Source organism: Muscardinus avellanarius, assembly GCF_963383645.1.
Source record: "Muscardinus avellanarius genome assembly, chromosome: X".
Lineage (NCBI taxonomy): Eukaryota > Metazoa > Chordata > Mammalia > Rodentia > Gliridae > Muscardinus > Muscardinus avellanarius.
Window position 1 is genome coordinate 81,620,925 of NC_137792.1, and position 13,706 is coordinate 81,634,630.

The 13,706-nt window shown below is 35.1% G+C and overlaps 1 protein-coding gene across 3 annotated transcripts in view; it reads right to left on the reverse strand.

The window, feature by feature from the left end:
• Window positions 1–13,706, reverse strand: part of STAG2 (STAG2 cohesin complex component) — a gene marked incomplete at both ends in the record, with an annotated part of 100,409 nt that overhangs the window by 8,144 nt on the left and 78,559 nt on the right. Inside the window, 5 exons of one of the 3 annotated variants that reach the window (XM_080718594.1) lie at window positions 901–1,027; window positions 3,986–4,096; window positions 4,187–4,373; window positions 9,479–9,684; window positions 12,172–12,300. In XM_080718594.1, coding sequence (XP_080574720.1) covers window positions 901–1,027; window positions 3,986–4,096; window positions 4,187–4,373; window positions 9,479–9,684; window positions 12,172–12,300 — 760 coding nt within the window. Of the gene's footprint in view, window positions 1–900; window positions 1,028–3,985; window positions 4,097–4,186; window positions 4,374–9,460; window positions 9,685–12,171; window positions 12,301–13,706 lie in introns of all 3 variants that reach the window. The other 2 variants (XM_080718593.1, XM_080718595.1) reach the window with 2 other exon arrangements.

The window sequence follows — 13,706 nt, forward strand, 5'->3', positions numbered from 1 at the left end:
CTCTCAACCTACCTCACAAAGCTGAATTAAACTGGCAAAATAAAATATGCCAAAGCATTTTACATACTATATGCCCTAATGTCTATAAAATTATTGAGAATATGTGTAAGCTTAAGTAATTTGCTTCATTTTATGATACAGAAATTTGGAGGTACCAACTTAATATTTTGTATGTATATGGTACTGGGGATTGAACCCAGGGGCATTCTACCATTGAGCTATTCTCCAAGCCCTGTTTTTTTTTTTTTTTTTTTTTTTTTACTTTGAAACATGATCTTACTAAGTTGCAAAGGGCCTCACTACGTTGTTGAGGCTGGCTGTGAATATATGAACCTCCTGTCTCAGCCTCCCAAGTACTGGCATTACAAGCATATACCACTACACATGGCTATGATATTTAGAATACTAACTCATAAGATGAAAATTTTAATAAATAATTATTAAATACTGTTTGATTTTCAAAGTAAAATTAATATATGTAAATGTATCTTTTACTTTATACATTTCTAAATTAATACATTTTTTTTCATGTGGGTGTTGGGGGGAGGTGCCCCCAGCCCCTTCTATTTTTTATTTTGAAACAGGGTCTCACTAGGTTGCTGAGAGTGAGTCACCTTAAGTTGCTGAAGCTGCCCTCAATCCTGCACTCTTCTGTTATCAGCCTTCCAAGTATTGGTATAACAGCCACCATGCCCAGCTTATTAGTTTTATCATCTTAAACTAGAATCTATCACCCCCACCACCTCCAAATGGTCCTCAATCCCTTCTCATATACCTAAGCCCCTGGCAACATTTTAATATTTTTATAGAACTTATTTTTATAAAGTATTTCTCCAATAATTATTCAACTTTATTTTTAAAAGATCTAAATTGGAAATCTTACTTATGTAAGTTCCTTACCAAGTCTATATCCATGGTGTCAAAATCCATTCCCTCATTAAGATCTTCAATCCTTCCTTCTGAGGACATCATAACATCTTCAACAATTGGTTCTTCATCATCTTCCATTAAGCTTGTACCACGCCGACTAGAGAAATACAAAACAAAGTGAAGATCTAAGCCAATGTTGTAACTATTAATATATAGGCAGCAACTATGTGGTTCTCTATATTCAAATATAATGGGAAATGATGGAATTAAAGGTCAGGGATAATGTTTAGGCATTGATCATGTCATCAATGATGTACAAATCCCAATGTCACTTGTTTAAAAATGCTAAGAAGTTATGTTTATTCTATAGTACTTTGATACATTTAGCTTTATAGTTCTGTTATCACATATACAAAGTTCAATGAGAATTTCCCACATAGGAACATACTAGATACCTCAAATCCATTTTGAAAGTAGGCAGGGTACAAATTAATAAACAAACATAAAACAGAGACCAAAGTGATATTTTCAGAATACCTATATTTTCATCACATGTAATGATAATATTATTCAGCATTCACTCATCCATTTATTACACCTAGTATGTAGCAAGCATGCACTCACTCATTCACACAGTGGCTACTCTGTGACAAGTTTCTATTATGTCCTAGGCATAAAAAAAGACATCATTCCTGCCCTCAAGGAGCTCACACTCTACTATGGGAAAATAGAGATGGGTGATTATCACAATATGGTAGTTTTACAACAGAACTATGCATCACGTACAATAAAGATATACTAAAAGAAGGGATTAATTCTGCTTCAGGAAAACTGGGCAATACTTAGTATGTGACATCTTGTGCCCTATGAAACTCAAAACTAAGACATTACATACAAATAAAAATTAAAGTTAAGACCAATAGCTCTGTGTGCTATTACATAATCATGGGGAAAATAAGCTAAGTCCACAATTTATTCCATATCAGCATAAAGTAGCAAATCCAATAGTGAAATTCAGTGCAACTTCTCGTCTCCCAGTTTGGCCAACATTACCTTCTTTTGTTATCCAAAGAACCCCCTTCAAGGAAAAGACCCACCAAGCCTTCAATAACTATTGCTAAAAGTTTACAATGTGCATACTACTATGCTGGATCTTATAAGAAGATAACAAGACATGATCATCTGACCCAGGTTACCTGAACAAACAGTCCTAACAGTTCTGGATAAGAAAGGACAATCTTACTATATTTAATGGAGGCTACTGTGAAGGGGATATGTGTGTTTTATGGATCATGTTATCAAAACCCAAAAATCCATTCTACATTTCATTTGGAGTACATGGAAGATTTATGTGATATCAACTACAGGGAAAAAGATATTTTAGAAATATTTTCAGTTATAGGACAGATATCATAATAAAAAAAATCACTACAAAACAAAAATGCCTTAAAGTTGCAGCCCACAGACTACTTATGGTACAATAAAACCAAATAATACTCTGGTGATAGAGAAGAGGCAATCCCTTTTGGTTGCTTGGGAGAAATGACCTATAATTGGAAATTAAAACAAAGTGCCCACAAAAGTATAATTATATATGGTACTGAGTACTTGGGGAATAGTACACCAAGTTTTTGTGGAAGTGATATAAACCAAATGACTGCATGACAGCATTCTGTAATGTTTGGATCGGCGACTAACTGGAAGCTAAGAAATTAGTTGTAGAATCTAACATGAAGACTATATTAAGGGGAACACAGCCAGAGAAATGAATACAGAAGCCAGTGATAGTGTAGATGATGAGATAGTATAGATGATGACCATATTAGCCAAGTTAGGATCAGAATCTACAATTTCTTAGGACCACTATGGAGATCATTGACGTACATTTATACAGTCTACCACTTATACAGTCTACCACTTATGTGGTAAATGAAGAAAAGGCAAGTGAAAGTCTTATTTTAAAACCAACAAAACAAAATATAAATTAAAAAAATAGAATAACAATTACTACTTTCTAGGATTAAAACATATATTGCATTAAGTTATAATGTTTTCAAATGCAAAAACTTAATTAGAATCTTAAGTTGTCCCTATATACAAATCAAGGCATATGAAACATCTAAAGAAAGCTTGTCAGCAATTTCTTTTAAAGCCAAAGCTAATAAAGATTTCAGAAAAATTTATAAAGTCCTCATACAATATCCAGTAAAAACAATATTTAAAAGATAAATTACATTTTTAAGCAATGAACATTTACTTATTCAACAAACAGTTACTTTGCAACCTTAATGTATCAAGTACTAATAGGCGACAAATGGTTTCCCTGCCCTTGAGGAGCTCACAGTCTAGAAAAAGTGACAAACTCAAACAAAAAGCTGTAATACAATATGGTAAGTGCAATAAGAAAAAATAGAATATACATAGTGTTATAGGAGCATAGATAACCACAGCTTCAATTAAGGTGACACCTGAGCTTATTCTTTCATAATGATTTTACCAGTTGCCAGGGAATAACATTTGCTACTAGAATGTAGGTAGAGGCCACATTTTGAAAGATACTGCATGCCATGAGCTAAGGAGTTTGAACTTTATCCAGCAGGCAATGGGGAGCCATGGAAAGGTTTTAATTAAGAGAGTTACATGGTAGGATTTTTATTCTAGAATAGTAATTTCTGATGGTTGTGTGAATGATGAAGTGGTGGGAGGGTGTGAAGAGAGGGGTTTGGTGAACGGATAAATGGGGATTTGAGGGAAGAAAACCAGTTAGATAGCTAAAACAATAAATAGTTCAGGTGAGAGATGAGGGCCTGAACTCAGGTGGGAAATTAACTAAGATGTAACAGAAATGTATTTTTTTAATTCTGTGTACCAAAATAAACAAGGATTCAGTTTTAAACTTTTCCAACAGATCAATCTAAGATTGGTCTTTTGGCTATCTAGTTAATATTTAACATAGAACATTTTTTTCTGTTGGAAAGACCAATTTTTAGTTCCTTGATTATTTCAGCTAAGTTACTCTAGAGAGTTTGCTGAAATTTTAGAAGGCACACATTAAAATATGTTAAAATGAATTAGTGAACTTCCTAGACTCAGACAATAAGGCACTCTCACTTACATGGCATGCTGAAGATTAGTTCGCAGTTTAACATAGCTCATTGCTGCTCTCTCCTGCTGTTGCCTTGCTTCCTCTTGTTGTCTTTGAGCTAACATCCATGTTACCTGCGTGCTTCAAGGAGAATTTTATTCTTCTTTTAACTTAACTTTTTTCTATATAATTAATAATGTTTTAGTACAGAAGATGATCAAATGTACTTACTTATAATCAAGAGGAGCTTGATGCTCAGTCTGCATTGGATAAACACTCATGAAGCTATCCTCAGGCCGTAATCTTTTCGGTTCTCTCATAATAGTGGATGTGAGCTGTGGTGTCTGCATCATAACGGGGGTGTGCAGTGTCTGCTCTCTGCTTAACCACATACTGTCACTACTACTGCTTTCTTCAGCTGAAAGAGAAAATTTATGTCAGTGAAGTTCAGAAATATTTGATTAATCAGATGTCTAATACAACCCATTCAGGTAAACAAATATCTGGTTACTTTGCACATGCTAATCCTAGGAATAGGAAGATTCAAAGGACTGTTAAGCACAATGTCTGCCCAGCCCTTATAGTCTAGTTGTGGAAAAAGAATAAGAACACAATTACAATATAGTATGGTAGGTGCTAGGAGAAAGGGAGTATAAGGGGAATGGAAGCAGTAAAGAGGTAACCTCTAACTAGAGTTAAGTAGACTGTGAAGGTTTGTCCTGGTAGGCAGAAGAATCTAAGAACACTGAGGCATTAAACAACAATGAGTGAATTATATTAATGTATATATTATATATTATATAGGTAGTATATGACCTATAAAAATGGTTCAAACTACTTTGGAGGTATAAAGATATAACTACTAAAAAAAGAAAAAGTCAGATGTAATGGTGCACGCTTGTAATCCCAATAATGGGGAGGCTGAGGCAAGATAATCATAAATTTGCAGCCAGCCATGCATGTTTGTGAGGTCCTCTACAACTTAGCGAGACCAAGTTTCAAAGTAAAAGAATGAAATAAGGCCATGGGATTGAGTATGGTGGCACACACCTGTAATGCTAGTATTTTGGAAGCTAAGACAACCTCAGTAAGTAGCGAGACGCTCATCAGACTAGTAAAATTCTATTTCTAAATAAAAAAGTAAAAAAGTCCTGGCAGTGTAATTCAGAGGTATCCTCAGTAAACATGCATGCATGCGCGCACACATGCTATGGCTGGGAGTATTGCCCTGGATCCAATATCTAATATATATCTGGAAAAAGATAAGACTGAATAAAGAAACTGTAATCATCTGGAAGTGGTGCGTGCCTATAATCTTTGTACTTGGAAGGCTGAGAAAGGTTGATCACAGGTTCAAAGACAGCATCAGCAACTTAGCCAGATGCTTAGCAACCTAGTGAGACCATTTCAAAACAAAAAAATAAAGAAGAGCTGGGCTGGGGGTGTAGCTTAGTAGCAGAGCACCTCTGGTTCAATCCCCAGCACTGTAAAAAAAAAAAAAAAAAGAAAGAAAGAAAGAAAGCAGCTGAAATCAATTTATAAAACATTTGTGATCTCTGTTAAGGTAACCAAACAGTGCTAAAAGTTTTCAAAAAGAGAAGCAAGTTGGTAAGATATTTTAGTCAATGCAGTGGCAGTGTCGAAGGGTGGACTTAAGAATAGGAAGACTAGCCAGGAACGGTGACACTTGCCTGTTATCCCAGTACTTGAGAGGCTGAGACAAGAGGATCACAGGTTTGAGGACAGCCACAGTAATTTAGTGAAACTCTTGTCAAACTAGCAAGACCCCGATTCAAAATAAAAAATACAAAGGGTGTGGCTGAGAGGTAGAATGACCCTTTTTTTAATCCGCATTATAAAAAAATAAAGAATAAGAAAACAGGAGCAGTCAGGCGTGGTGGTGCATGCTTGTAATCCCCGCTCTTGGGAGGTGGAGACAGGAAGATCGCAGGCTCCAATCCAGCCTCGCTGGCTTAAGAGACCCTGTTTCCAAATAAAAAAATAAAATAGGTCTGGGAGTGTGGCCCGGAGGTAGAAGGGTTTCCAGGAACCCCAGTACCACCCCCCAAATAAAAGAAAGAAAGAAAAGAGAAAAGGAAAGAAAACAGGAGCAAATATGCCAGAGAGGAAAATAACTACATGCCCTAAGTGAGATGTAGCACTAAGAATGGAGACAATAGGAGAGTGGTTCCCAATCTATGGAATACAGACTCCTGAGCAGGTTTTAGGAAATTCTTAATTGCAAAGGAACCACAAATCCTTATGTACATTAAACACAAGACTTAAGAAAAACCAGGATTCACACCTGCAAAAGTTACTGTTTTTCAAATGTTTGTAGGTGTTGCCAGGATAAATAAAGAATAACTCACATGTTAATGTTCCTGAGTTAATAGTCAATTTTTAAACCACTGATTTGGGAGGTAAAATTGAGAGCACTTGGCAACTCATTGGCTGTCAGCTTGGAGGAAAACTATTTTATCAGAAAATGTGTACATAGAGTCGGGCGTGGTGGCGCACGCTTGTAATTCCTGCGCTTGGGAGGCTGAGACAGGAGGATTGCACACGTTTGAAGCCAGCCTCAGCTACTTAGGCTCTCAGCAACTTAGTAAGACCTTGTTTCCAAATAAAATATAAAAAATAGGTCTAGGAGTATAACCTGGAGGTAGGAAAGCCCCTGGGCTCCACCCCCAGTACCACACACAAAAAAAGAAATTGTGTGCATATATGTAGGTTTTAAAGAAAAGAGATATAGGAAAAGTATGCTAATATCATAGTAATAAATGTATTAGACATAAATTGACCTGGTCAAGCTATTGATATTTATCCTTCCTTCCTCTAACTTAATGTCTCAGTTTCTATAACTATTTCCAAATACCTGAAAAGAGCAACTGACTTTGTAAAAAACACTTTTCTGTTTAAACAAATATTGCTAAGTAATCTATTTGTAAGATGCTATGTTAACATGAAAACATAAGTGTTTCATAAAGTCTCAGGGAAAGGAGAGAGTTGATAGTCCAGAACAATCTCTAAGTATTTTTGGTTTAGATACAAAAATATTATTAGATTTACAGTGATATGCAGAAAATAGCATGTATTAATTTGATAACTTTTCTCTTTTTTTTTTTTTAAAGAAAACCCAGGTGTGGTGGTGCACACTTGTAATCCCATCATTTGGGAGGCTGAGACAGGAAGATTGTGGTTTGTAGACAGCCTCAGCTACTTAGTGAGGCCCTTTAAAACTCACTAAGACTCTGTTTCAAAATAAAGAATAAAAAGTCAGGCTACGGGGGTAGCTCAGAGGTAGAATGCTGCTGGGTTCCAAACCCAATAGCACAAATAATAATAATAATAATAATAATAATAATAATAATAATAATTATTATTATTATTATTTTTATAATTAATAATAAAGAAAGTTTCTTTTAACTTCTTATAAACTATCAGTCCTAACTATTTAGGTGATAGAAATGTCCTCATAACTGTGATATTTGGATTATATAGCAAAGTCTAAATTTGTACAAGTATAAGACTATGATTGAGCAAAAAATACCAAAATAAGGTTTTTTTGTGGGGTTTTTTTTTTTTTTTTGGTGGTACTGGGGATGGAACTGAGGGGCATGGCATCCTAACCTCTGAGTTACACCCCAGCCTTATTTTTTACTCTTTACTTTGAAAGAGGGTCTCACTGTTGCAAAGGGCCAAAGTAGCTAAGGCTGTCCACAAACCGCAATTCTCCCATCTCAGCCTCCCAAATGCTAGGATTACATGTGTGCGCCACCATGCCTGGCCCAAAACAAGGTTTTAACACTATATACCTGGTGGTAAATAATGGCTCATAAACTATGTGGCAATTTAAAAACATTGTACCCCAGTTTTCTGATGGTCTTCACATTAACAAGCAGAGGACTATGTTCCTTCCCCAAGAATTTCTGCAACTGCTTGGCTGATAGAGCAACAGCTACATTATGCTGGTTTCTGCCTTAAAAACCCGTCAGCTTCAACTTCCTCTCCCTTGGGATACTTGCTCTTTAGAGTCCAGTGGCATGCAGACATTTGAGAGCTCTTATGTAAAGACTATAACAGATAGTCTAGCTGAGGTCAGATACATAGGCAAGGATAAGTCTAGCTAAGACAGCATACATTCCTATGTCCATCATTTTGAGGAAGCTTGTTACTTAGTAATAACTGGGACAAATTTTAACAGCTATGCTAATTTGTTTAAAGGTTCCTGAGAAAAGGAAAAGTATTTCTCAGACACATATTGAACTGATCCTGGAATGCTAGGAACACAATAGAATCAAGCATAACAATTCCTACCAATAGTATTATAGATAGCACCTGAAATTTCTATCAAGGTCTTCATAATTAATGACCTCTTCAAAGAGGTTCATAGGTTGCAACTTCTTTCAATCTGTTGATATACTAAAAATCAGATGATCAAGGCTGGGTGTGGTGACGCACGCTTGTAATCCCAGCATCTGGGAGGTGGAGACTGGAGGATTTTCACGGACTGCCTCAACTAATTAGCGAGGCTCTTTGCAACTCAGTGAGACCCTGTTTCAAAAAATAAAAGAAGGACCGGGTATGGTGGCGCATGCTTGTAATCCCAGCCCTTGGGAGGCTAAGACAGGAGAATCGCACAGGTCCAAAGCCAGCCTCAGCTACTTAGTGAGGCTTTCAGCAACTTAGTGAGACCCTGTTTCCAAATAAAATATAAAATAGTTCTGGGAGTATAGCCTGGAGGTAGAAAGCCCCTCGCGGTTCCACCCCCAGTACCACACACACACACACACACACACACAGTCTAAATAGGGCTGAGAGTGTAGCTCAAAGGTAGAATGTCCCTGGGTTTCATCCCCAGTACCACACTAAAAATAAAATTAAATTAAATTTTAAAAAATTAGATGATCACATTAATCTCTTAGGTGAGAAATAATTAGCTTTATAATACTGAATCTATTTCCCTATCCTCACAGCATAACACAATGATTAAGAAGCAAACACTCAGAAGTGAGACTGCCTGGCTCCATTATGTAATACTTATGTGACTTCGGATAAGTTGCTTAATCTCTCTGTGCTGTTTTTTTTTTTTGTTTGTTTGTTTGTTTTGTTTTGTTTTGGGTAATGAGGATCGAACCAAGGGCTCTAATTCCAAGGTACACCCCAACTCTTTTATTTTTTATTTTGAAAGATGGTCTTGTTAAGTTGCTAAGACTGGCTTCAAACCTGTGATCCGCCTATCTCAGCCACCTAATATTACAGGTATAGGCCATCATGCATGGCTTTCTGTGCTAGTTTTCTTCATTTGAAAAATGAGGATATAATTGAAGAGTTGTTCAAACTGAGTTTATACATGTAAGATGCTTAAAACAATACATGTACACATAACTGACGTCCTGTGTAAGCTATTATTGAAAAATATATATCAAATGTTAGAGAATCTTAATGACAATTATGTTGGTAAGTATTAGGGATAAATATAAAGAGAACAAATTAAATCCTTACTTAGTGCAAGCTGCATGCCCTCAACCACTTTCCGCTTTCCTGTAGATGGTTTTGATTTTTTACTTCGCACAGTTGACCCCCGACTGCTGATTCCACTAATGACAGACATGGTGTCATCATCACCACCAGCTAGCAAAGAATTTCGGTAAGACATCAATGGAAGCCACACATCTTCTCTTCGGAGTGACATCTGAAAGGTCATGAACTTTTCCAAGTAAACATACCTTAAAAAGGAATATAAACTGTTAACTTCAATACATAAAACTGCTGGTTCTAGTAACACTTAGTTGTGGGAGCACCAACATATCACTTCGCTACTTGATCACAGCTTCCACAGGACACTGACAAGCAATTTTATGTATATCAAGACTCTCAAATTGAATGAAATAATTCAGAGCATTTCAGCTTTACATTTGTTGAGCATATACCACGTCCTAGGAATGGGGGAATAAATACAATGAAATAAGTACAAAATAGTTCCTAGCTGCAAAAAAGTTTCAGCCTGATGAAAACCTATGTATCGTTGGATCCAAATATCAAAATGCTTATATGTAATTTTGCAATAAAAATTAAACTAACATTCATGTAACTATTACATATTAGGCATTTTTCTCAGATTCCTTAAGTTTTTCTTTTTTTTATGGTAGTGGGGATGGTACCCAAGGGTATTCTACCTCTGAGCCACATTCCCAGCCCTAATTTTTTATTCTTTTTCTCTTTTTTAGGTGGGGGGGTCTGGATCTAGAACCCAGGGGGCATTCGACCTCTGAGCTACACCCTCTGCCCTCCCGAATGCTGGGATAATAAGCGTGCACCATCATGACCAGCTTCCTCAACTATATTTACAGTACTATGTGGAAAACACTTTAGACAAGGGGAAAAGGATAAGAAAATTTAAGAATAATGTACCAGTAGTCTGAAAAATAAGTAACATAATCATGATTCAGAACCCAGATCTGACAGTAAGAATTCAGTAGAGCTAAATTATGCTCAGAAATGAAGATAATTATTTGTTGAAAGTGCAATTTCAACATCTGTTGTCACTGTGATAACCAATTTCAACCAACTGAGGTTTAGTGGCACAGAAGATACCAGTTGAACAGCATAGGAGGAATTAGTTATAAAACACTACTTTGTGATAACTGTTCAATGTCTTTTTAGCCACATGTAGTAGCAGAGTATTCCTCAGTGTGCTGTGTATGAACTGGCTAGGAGTCTAGCAACTATTAAACAGACTGTGACAAGACAACTGAGTTTAAACCAAAATATTCTTACTGGTAGAATTGTAGCCCTCACTGAAGCTATTCTTATTTTTTCTCTTGATAAAAACAGTTCCATTTACCTGAACTTACTATTTATCATCCTCATACATACTCATTGTACTTTAGTATATGGTTGTTTATAACATCATAGCACTGTTTTGTACTCTCCCATCTGTACTCAACATTGTTTATAAACCTATCCATCTTGACTAGTGTATGATATTCCATAACCTATCAATCAATTAATCCATTTTCTAGTTAGCTCTTCATGTTGTTTTGAGTTTTTCCTTATTTAAGTAATGCAACAGTCAAAACACTTGCACAGGCCTCCTTGTAAACATGTTCAAAAAATTTTGTAGAGTATCTACATATTAATGAAATGAGTGGATCATGATTGTGATGTATGAGGTAGGGGAAATTCTAATCTTTTACTAGGTGTTGCCAAATAGCTACAAGAAGGAGTCTTATATTAAGTTACTGGATTATCAGCAATGTACATAATGTGCTGTTGCTCCACATCCTTGTTGATATTTTAATACTATCAGACTTCATTTTTGTAGCTGAGTACACACCACTATACCCAGCCTATAATAATTTTTAATAGAACTATATATAATAAAAGGCACATATGCTGGGAGTACAGGTGTGTCACTTTTACAAACAAATATGCCCATGTAACCTACATATTTATCAGGATACAGAACATTCCCATGATCCCTGAAGGTAGCTGAGTCTAGCTTCTTGCCTTTTAATAAGTACCTTATAGTAACCACTACTGTTATCTCTAACACAGATTAGTTTGTCTGCTTTAAAATCTCATTGAAAATCTATACATAGTCATTAAATGCAAAACACTGGTGATCTTTCAGAAAAGATTATACTATGAGGTATTTATATTCTTCTTCCCTTCTGTACCTCAAAGAAAAGAGGAGAGAAGGTGGAAGGATTTTGAGAATTTAAGTAAATTTTTGGTCTTTCTGATATAAGTCACTATTTTAGGAAACCAAGCCAAAGAACTGTCCTGTTTAAATAGTCTGTTTAAGTAGTCTGACAGAAACTACTTAAAAGATAAAATAGGAACTTTCGTTTTGCAGTGTAACCACAGCTAAAGAAACAGATTACTAAGATCCTCCTGATGGATTCTCAATCCTACTGTCTTTTTTGCTCCATACTTAGTTGAGCTTTGGTAAGAATACAAATACAGATATGTGAAGCATTCAAGTTAAACCTCAAAAGCCACAACCATACCAAGTACAAAAATTCACAATATTAAGAGAGAATCATAAATATAGTTATAATCCTTAAATTATAAAATCGCTAATGTAAAGTTTTTGTACATTATTATAATTCTACAAAGGTGTATAAAGATAAATCAAGTGTAAAAAGTGTAACAATTACTCTGTAAAATTACAAAAGAAATTACATAAGACATTTTTTGCAAATACATACACTGTTCTTTTGTCTTGCCGAAGTAGTTTAGAAGAAAATTCACTCAGAATATCAAGAAATGCCAAATTTAAAGGTGGATGGCTCTCCCCTTGTGGATTAGGCTCTTTAAATGCAAATTCAATGCCATCTCTGCAAAGAAAAAAATATTGAAGTAAACATTTAAAGAACAATAAAAATTTAGATAACAGAAAATTTTACTCTATACTTTTTTCCATTACTAAGATTATGTCCTTTCTCTTGTTTTAATCTGAGGCATAGAGAAAAAGGAGGCTGTGTGAGAATGAGAAAATGTTTACACTTCATGTCACTATTAACTTTTTCAAAACACACACATACATATATATTAGACTTCAATTAAATGTGGCTTGGGATATCTACAGAGTGTACACTGAACATTCATTCTCATACAAAATAAAACCAAATCCTATTACATATGATCCACATAGTGTTTTTCTAGATATAAAGAAGACCTACTATAACAGACAAAACTGATTTTAAAATAGCTATTAATAACTATTTATAATGACTAAGAGTCAGGTTTTAAAATTAAAGTCTAATCAGGGCCCATTTTAACTACATTTGTGTGGTAATGATATCTCTAATAATCAAGACAATAACCCAGCTCTATACCACAATATAACTATCAAAAAATGAAACTGGATAAAAAATAATCCAGATAGAATTGGGTAAGAAGGTGAATACATGAAGGTGAAAGATCATATATTGCTTTTCAAATTAACTACCACATGTGTAATAATTAAATATCTAAACTTATAACAATTATTGTATAAAAATGAATTTGAGAGTTTTAGAGAAAACTGAAATAAGAGTAAATTAAAGTTTAGGTATGTGTAAAATAAACAAGAATGAGAATTTCCAGCAGGAAGACATTTAAGACTTCTTTAAACTAAGCAAGAAGAGGTGAGTAAGAAGAGAAAAAAGCAGAGCATTTAATTAATGGAATCAAATCCTTTTACCCAAAGGCAATGTTCTTTAGCCCACAGTTAAGAAATAAAGGTGCTTAAAATACAAATGATGGTTGTGATAAAGATCTAATATGTACACGTACTTTCAAAAAGTTTAACTGATCATTAAATTGCATGCCAACATAAAATTAGATTATTTACAATTTTGATAAAGGGAAGAAAATATAGAGGCAAAAGAGTGTTGCTGAGAACAAGGGAAAAGTTCACTACAAAATAGAAAACAGGACTAGAATAGAAAACTGGAGACTGCTACCGCATCTCATGCAGATCTTGAGAAAGCTCGGTCAGGGGATCCGCAATGGCATAGATCCCACATGAAGTATGTCTAGCATTTCTTTCTTCATAAAATTATTTTAAGATTATTTGGATTAATATGTATAATTGGAATTTTATGTATAAACATTATAACTAAAACTGATGGACAGTGGCTTGTGAGAGACTCAGACAGCAAAGATCTTTCCCAAGGATAAAGGTATTTCATCAAACAAATAGTTTAAACTGACCTTAAGTTAGAGGCACTGTATAAGATTGAGACATCCTTGTGAAGTG